The sequence below is a fragment of the Triticum aestivum genome, chromosome 3A (genome assembly GCF_018294505.1).
Source record: "Triticum aestivum cultivar Chinese Spring chromosome 3A, IWGSC CS RefSeq v2.1, whole genome shotgun sequence".
Classification (NCBI taxonomy): domain Eukaryota; kingdom Viridiplantae; phylum Streptophyta; class Magnoliopsida; order Poales; family Poaceae; genus Triticum; species Triticum aestivum.
Window position 1 is genome coordinate 650,054,878 of NC_057800.1, and position 7,946 is coordinate 650,062,823.

Consider the following 7,946-nt stretch of genomic DNA (forward strand, 5'->3'; position numbering starts at 1 on the left):
TTGCCTGTCTCGGCGATGGACTCGGATGAGGAGGAAGAGCTCGCCGCGCTGCTGGAGGAGGAAGCCGCGGCCGACGTCCAGGAAGAAGAGCATCTCATGGTGCTCGCGCGCCCTCGCCCAGCTGCTGGCGAGCAATGAAAAGCCGCGGCGAGGTGGCTCGGCGCCGGGGCGGGTGAAAGCAAAGAACCGACATCGTCTCCAAGGCCACTGCATGCTCTACTCCGACTACTTCGCTGATGCTCCACTTCATGGCGAGAGAACATTTCGGCGCCGTTATCGGATGAGCCGAAAGCTCTTCCTCAGGATTGTGAATTCCATCCGGGAGTTCGACAACTACTTCAAGTGCAAGATGGATTGCACTGGCGCTCTTGGATTCACCTCCATCCAGAAGTGCACGACAGCGATGAGGATGCTTGCATATGGAGCTCCCAGTGATTCACTCGACGACTATGGGCGCATGGCCGAGTCCACCAGCATAGAGTGTTTCTATAAGTTCTGTCGGGCAGTGGTGGCAGTGTTTGGGCCACAATACTTGAGAACACCCAATGCGGAAGACACTGCTCGGATCCTAGCCCAGAATGCAGCAAGAGAATTTTCTGGGATGCTTGAAAGCATCGACTGCATGCATTGGAAATGGAAGAATTGCCCATTTGGTTGGCAGGGGATGTACAAAGGCGCCAAAGGCGGTTGCAGTGTGGTGCTTGAGGCGGTAGCCACACATGACCTTTGGATTTGGCACTCCTTCTTTGGTATGCCAGGAACTCACAATGACATCAGCGTGCTGCAGTGCTCTTCTGTTTTTGCCAAGCTCGTTGAGGGCCATTCTCCTCCGGTGAACTTCGAGATCAATGGGCACCAATACAACAAGGGGTACTATCTAGCTGACGGCATCTATCCGAGATGGTCGACATTTGTGAAGACGATCTCAAACCCTGTGGCAGGAGGCAATAACGCCTTGTTTTCGAAGCTTTAGGAGGCTTGCAGGAAGGATGTCGAGCGGGCATTTGGTGTGCTCCAATCTCGATTTGCTGTTGTTCGGTACCCCGCTCAGACCTGGTCCAAAGATCAAATGTGGGAGATTATGACTTGCTGTGTCATCTTGCACAACATGATCATCGAGAGCGAGCAAGAAGACCCAGTGTTTGACACTGAACCATACTACAGGCAGGGTCCTCTAGCCGAAGTTGATCACCAGCTACCGGCAACTTGGACTGCCTATCTCAGTATGCGTCAGGAGATCCGAGACCCACAGGTGCATCATCAACTGCAGAAAGATCTGATTGAGCACCTATGAAGGCTCAAGGGGGACGCCGTGTGATGAAATACGAGTTTTTATTTGTTGAACTATATAATTTGTATTGAACTATTTGTTGTTGTACTATTTTGTTGAAGTATTTGATTTTTCTGTGATGAAATATGTGATAAGAAATAATTGTGTTGATAATTGAACGCCGAGACACGGCGAAACCACGCCGAATATGTGCCTATTCTCGCCCATATGGGCCGTTTATTCGCCGAAATTGGACTGCAAAGTGAGCCAATTTCGGTGCCTGGGGGCGACGACTAGGCGCAAAACCGCCCCGAGCGCCGATTGTATCGCCGGCTCGCCCCCAGGGGCGATTTTTATGCGTCCTGGGGGGCCAACGGCCGGAGATGCCCTTACATTTCTAGAAAAAATAGCTAGTGGGTTGTATCTATTTAGAATAGTGGGTTGTACCTATTTAGGAATAGAAGATATCACTATACCAGTTCAGCTGGTGCAAGATTTTTGAGCCCAGACCGGGGAGAAGAAATGTGGGGGCATCTTTTCCAGTTCGATCACAGATTCCGCTGCACCAATCACAGACCACGCGCTCAGGTTTCGGAATCTCAGCAGCTCTGCTGGCTTTCGGCCACCACGGAACGGCAGACGGCAGAGAGCAGAGCAGCGACAGCGGGCCCGCGCCGCAGCCACCGCGCCCACAATCCACATGCCGCTCCCCGTTCACTCTCCAGCGCCTTCCTCCCTCCCCGTTCTCCCCCTCCCCTCTCTCTCTCCCACGCCTCTTATCGCTTCCGAGCTCTCATGGCCGCACACCCCGCGCGCTAAGCAAGCCTGACAGCCCGACCCCATGAGGCAGCCGCACCTCCTCTCGCCGCAGCGGCTCTCCCCCTCGCCCGTCCTCTCCCCCCACTTCTCGCCGCCCTGCGCGGCGCAGGGCGGCTCGCCGTGGCGGTGGCGCCACCGCCGGGCCTTCCACCCGCCGCTCTCCTCGCTGCGGGAGTCCGACAAGGGCACGCTGCGCAAGGCCTCGCCCAACCTCCCCTTCCGGCTCGGCGGCGGCGGCGGCGGGGGCGGCCGCAGCCCCGACGACCGCCGCTCCGCCGCCGACCGGGAGAAGAAGGGGAAGGAGAAGGAGGAGGAAGAGGGCGAAGGGTTCTCGGGGGCCCTCACCGGGACGCTGCTCGCCGGGGCGGTGCTGGTCGGGGTCGTAGGGGGGTTCGGGGCCGCCGGGTACGTGTACAAGGACCAGATCAATACCTTCCTCACGCACTTCTCCGGGTTCATTGAGGGTAATGGAACCAACAATCCAGCTGTGCTCCCACCTCTGCTTGCTTTGCACTACCACTTGTTTGGCCTAAGCTGTGCTCTTAGTAGTACTGAAATTAGTGAAATGTCTTGCGAATTCTGCGTTCAAATATAGCTAGTGATTCTGGTGCTTAGATAATACTACATACTACTCCGTAGTGGCGCATGATAGCAAGACCACTGGGTCGCAGAACTAACTATTCACATATCTGCTGATTCTTGTTGATCATTACGAAATCTTTCAAGTAAACGCCTTCCTTGGACATTTTTAGTTAAACTTCTATATTACTTTGCATGAACAGGCTATGGCACTGCTGGGTACGCGTTGTTTATACTTGCCTATGCAGGATTGGAGGTACGTTCTTCAGTTATCAACCTTAGTCATCTACTCCCTCCATTCCAAATTACTCGTCGCGGAAATGGATGTATCTAGAACTAAAATACATCTAGACACATCCATTTCTGCGACGAGTAATTCGGAACGGAGGGAGTACCTTCTTGTCAAGGTGTATGCTCATTTCCACCTAAACTAGCTATTCCACTACAGATGATAATACAAGGTTGCCTTATCAGCACGACAGTTGGGCAGTTGTTCTGAAATGTTTACACAACCTAATGTTCACGATAAGCTAAAAATGCATCAATGCTCCTTGTGTATGCAGCTGTCACATAAATGCCTAGGCACTAGATCATCTTTATGACTTTATTTTTTGGGGGTTGGTGAAACAAAAATTGGTGGGTCCACATTTGATCCTTTTGGCTATGAATCTTAGACCTTTTGCATAACATCAGGGTTGCAACTTTGGATTAATACTAATGATAGTGTTTGTTCGATTCAGGTTCTTGCAATTCCAGCAGTACCGTTGACCATGTCTGCAGGTCTATTATTCGGTAGTGTTACTGGTACTATTATGGTTTCAATCAGTGGGACAGTAAGTAACTTCAACATAAAGAACATTTCTGTTTTCATTCTGCCGTTGTGCATTTTCTCATTGAACTTTGTTGACTGTATAGCTAGCTGCCGCTGTGGCCTTTCTCATTGCTAGATACTTTGCCAGAGAGCGTATTCTTAAGATGGTTGAAGGAAACAAGAAGTTTCTGGCGATTGATAAAGCGATAGGTGAAAATGGTTTCAAGGTTGTGACTCTGCTTCGCTTGAGTCCCCTATTACCTTTCTCCCTTGGGAACTACCTGTACGGTTTGACTTCAGTCAAGTTCTTACCCTACGTGTTGGGCAGGTTAGTTTCTGCTCCCACTTCCTTATATTATTTTGGCATTCTCCGTGAATCTAACAGAAATAATGAAGTACATATTCCTGCACACAGAAAAACTAAGTACATGGCCTTAAACTTCTATTCCACAGAGCAAACTGCACTCATTGAGAAATTTAGCTGTTCTTAACGACCTATTAACTTAAAAGTTTCATATGCATGATTCATGATGCACTGTAGTAATGTTATTACAGACGCATGCGATTTACAAAATCAAAGGAGTAGCAAATACCATATACCTGGTTAAGGGACTGACAACTTTCTGATCCACTACAAATTGAGCATTCCTTTGTGAAGGAATATCACACAGAAAATTTTGCCATCAGTATATATTTTTCCTATAAAGCAATTTTACCTCAGATATTGCTTTTGTACGTATGCAGTTGGTTGGGTATGCTTCCAGGAACATGGGCCTATGTCAGTGCTGGTGCATTTGGGCGAGCTATAATCGTAAGTTCGTAAACCGTTGATCTTTTCTGAGTTCACCTTTTCTTTGCAAACTTGCTTTTGTTGCTACATCAGGGATACTGCTCCACAATACAATATATACTCTTTCAAGCCATCAAAAATGCTTTACATACTGAGGTGTTTGGTTGGGTGACTTTTGCCCGTCATCCGGTTACAGCGTGATCTGAAAACTTTACGCGCATTTGGTAACGCGGCGCCGTAGTCGGCTACACCGTAAACGAGTCTCGTCACGATCTGTTCCTAAACAGGCCAAATCCCTCTCCATGATTCGTTTATTGCTCTAGTTAATCGTCGCCAAGATCATGTTACTTGTTCCTGGCTTCGATTCTGCGTGATTTTTTGCCTTTTTGCAATCTGATTACTTAGCAGATCCAAACACAGTTGTAACTTGATTCCTTTACAAGCATGAAACAAACAGAAGAGCAAATGCTCCTGTTACGCCATGATCCCACCGATACCTGTTTCCGTTACCAGTCCCGTTACCTTTGGTTGTACCAAACATCTCTATGTGTTCTCTACTCTTATATAGAATAGTACTACTAACTTTAAACTAATATAGGACGTTTTAGAGACTTGTGTCATGTGTCAAGTCTCTAAAACGTCATATATTACTTTACAAAGGGAGTAGCTCATAAGAACCGTCTCCATCCCATGGATATGGGGGTGTCTTGCAGCATGTCGACGTTATGTCTGCTTTCTAGTGAAGTGTCCAGAATGGAATATCACTTGTATATATCAAAATGCGGACACCTTAATCCAACTCAAGGCACCCCTTAGTCTATAGTGTGCTTTGATGTTGCTGGTAGCAGCTCAAATATTTCAGCAAAGTATTAGAACATGGTGTTTCATTTGGTACTTTGAAAATTCAGTTGTATGTGTAGTCAGGACGGTTGAACTATAGAGGCACCGGAGTTCAAACCTAATAAAAATAAACTTTCTTGAGTGAAACAATGATGAACTCATAAGGTTGATGAGATCTTTTTTTTTTTATCAAGTGGCTTGAATACTTGGAACCATGACATGGCTCCCTCGTTTTGCAGCAAGATGAGACGGAAATCGGTTTGGGAGGAAACAACCAGCTATTGACACTGGGCATAGGGCTATTAGTTACAGCCGTTGCTGCTACTTATGTAACACGGCTTGCTAAGGTAATTAAGCTTTTGTGGTATATGTATATAACAGTAGAAATCAATCACTGAGATGTGTTATTTTCTTTTTGTCAACCTCGGCTACTATTGCTAACTGCTTCTCCCCTTTGTTTTCCAGGATGCTGTAAAGGATATTGACGACGAATAGAATGGTAGGATTACATAGCAAAAGGGCCATTCAAGTAGCAACGTAGCACGAGAATGTACAACACTGGCATCTTTTGGTGCAATCTAATCTAGAAATACAAGCGATTGTCAGACGGAAAATATTGTCTCTTCTCAGTGTCCTCATCCAGCTCTCCCATACACATCCCTACGCTGGATCTGTCAAAAATCAAAAATGAGGCGAGGATTGTTTTTTGCTGTACCTACTCTGCCAGCGCCGAACTTACCAGTAGTCGACACGCACAATCCTTCATATGATGGAAGCAGTTGGCGTCCCTCAGTATGATCTCCCTGCCGTACGCCTCGGTGACCATCTTGATCGCGGCGTGGCAGTCGCCGCACACCCGGAGGTTCTCCTTGGGCTTGTAGCTTAAGCATCTTCCCTCAAGAATATTAGGACGTGTTTGGTAGTCTGCATGAGGCCTGGCCTGACTTGCGCGGGACGAAAATAGACCGATTGGTTGCCTGCTTTCATTGTTCGGCCCGCATGGCACGAAACTTAAAGCACTCCTGGGCCTAGCTCCCTGGGAACGCTTGAATCGGTAGTTTCTCCAGGGCCAGACCCGAGCGGTGCACGTGGGCGGCGGCGGCTGCACGCGTGCGGCCACGCTCGAGAAGCCACGTTGCTTCCCAAAGCGCCGGCAGTTATTAGGCTCATTGCTCCCTCTCCCTACTCTCCCCCACTCCCCCAACTCTCACCGGCGACGGCGGATCGGAGCAGAGCAAGAAGACCATCAGACTCCATCACCGGCGAGCGGATCATCACTTGGCTCGCGGCAATGGTGGTAAGCACTTCTCTCTATTCGACATGCAGAATATTTTCCCGTTCGATCTGGCGATAGATTTGATCCACGACGGAGGGGAATAGGGAATAGAGGTAGATAAGCATGTAGAGGTAGTTCATACGAGTTTATAGTACTTCAAACTAGTTCATGCAAGATCGGAATAGAGGTAGATGCAGATGCAGAAGGGGGATTGGGGGTACACAACAGACACCGGCTCACCGCGGAGGCCATCACGGGCGTGCAAAGCGACAGGTCGAGCCACTGGCCTTCATCTTCTTCTTCATCGCCGTGCGGGCCGGCGGGTCGTCGTCGTCGTCCTCGGCGGAGTCGAGGTCGATCTGCCAGGTACGATGGCCTGGCTCTGGCGCCCTCGCTGGCATCTGCACCGGTTCTTCCTCCTCCTTAGGCTCCCCATCGATGACCGCCGGCGGCGCGATTGCCGTCTCCTAGTACACTGCGACACGACGGTCATTAGGAGCCCAATAGTTCTTGTACTGGCACCACTTCTTCCTCTGTTTAGCATCGTTGGAAACGGCCTGATTCATGGCCCAACGAATGATGTCAACTGCTATCGCGCCCTTCGTTGGGTCAGGAATCAGCGTCTTCAGCTCTTGTGCAGTGGCCTTCATGAGCACTGCATTAGATTCCTTCTGCATGTCAGGCATGGAGCCTGTCGGTGTCAAAACTGGCGGATCTCGGGTAGGGGGTCCCGAACTGTGCGTCTAAGGTCGATGGTAACAGGAGACAGGAGAACGATGTTTACCCAGATTCCGGCTGTTGAGGCATATCTCTCTCAAGGTAGTTTTGGTGATTGATGACAACATGTTTGCGGACTAATCATGTGCTTTGAGTAGTTCACAGATTCATCCTTGGCACGAGATGTTTTCTTCCCTTCGGAGTGTCATTTAAGACGGTGTAGCTTTTTCGTTTCTCTCTCGGTGGACTAGTTGCGTAGAGGGCACCGTTCTATCAAGAGGGGGTCCGCTGGGGTATTGCATGGGTGGAATCAACACGTACACATCAGCTTCTCACCCTCCGAGCTCTTCCACTTCTTGGAAGAGATCTCTCCTCTTTTCTATGTCCTGTCTGGGTTCCAGTGGTAGTACCACGCAACCCAGCGGTAGTACCGCTAAGGAGTCACAAGCGGCAGTACCGCTCCGCAGTGGTAGTACCACCCGTGACTCCACAACAGTAGTACCGCTGGGGTGCCTGGCACCACCGCCTCGTCCTCAGCCTCTATGGAGAGATCCTCTCTCTCTTCTGTGTCCCAGCGGTAGTACCGCCGAAGGGTCACAAGCGGCAGTACCGCTCCGCAGCGGTAGTACCGCCCGTGACCCCGCTGCCATAGTACCGCTGGGCTGTCTGGCTCCTACCGCCTCGACTCGAGGGCTCTTTTTCTCGTGTCGGGTTTTGCGGCACTAGTTGCGGTTGTAGAGGCGGTAGTACCGTTTCAGGAGCGGTAGTATCGCCCTTACCACCGCGGTAGTACCGCGCTGGGTCCAATTCCCTACTAGTCTTCTCTGCGCGGCAGTACCGCTGG

General features: G+C 49.9%; 1 protein-coding gene across 1 annotated transcript; it reads left to right on the top strand.

The window, feature by feature from the left end:
• The first annotated feature begins 1,988 nt into the window (after window positions 1-1,988).
• LOC123062931 (TVP38/TMEM64 family membrane protein slr0305) lies at window positions 1,989-5,723 on the top strand. Its single transcript, XM_044486626.1, has 7 exons — window positions 1,989-2,553; window positions 2,872-2,924; window positions 3,409-3,501; window positions 3,584-3,807; window positions 4,224-4,290; window positions 5,349-5,456; window positions 5,575-5,723. Exons 1-7 carry the CDS (start codon window positions 2,112-2,114, stop codon window positions 5,602-5,604), a joined length of 1,017 nt encoding a protein of 338 aa, XP_044342561.1. The 5' UTR covers window positions 1,989-2,111; the 3' UTR covers window positions 5,605-5,723.
• The last annotated feature ends 2,223 nt before the right edge of the window (window positions 5,724-7,946 follow it).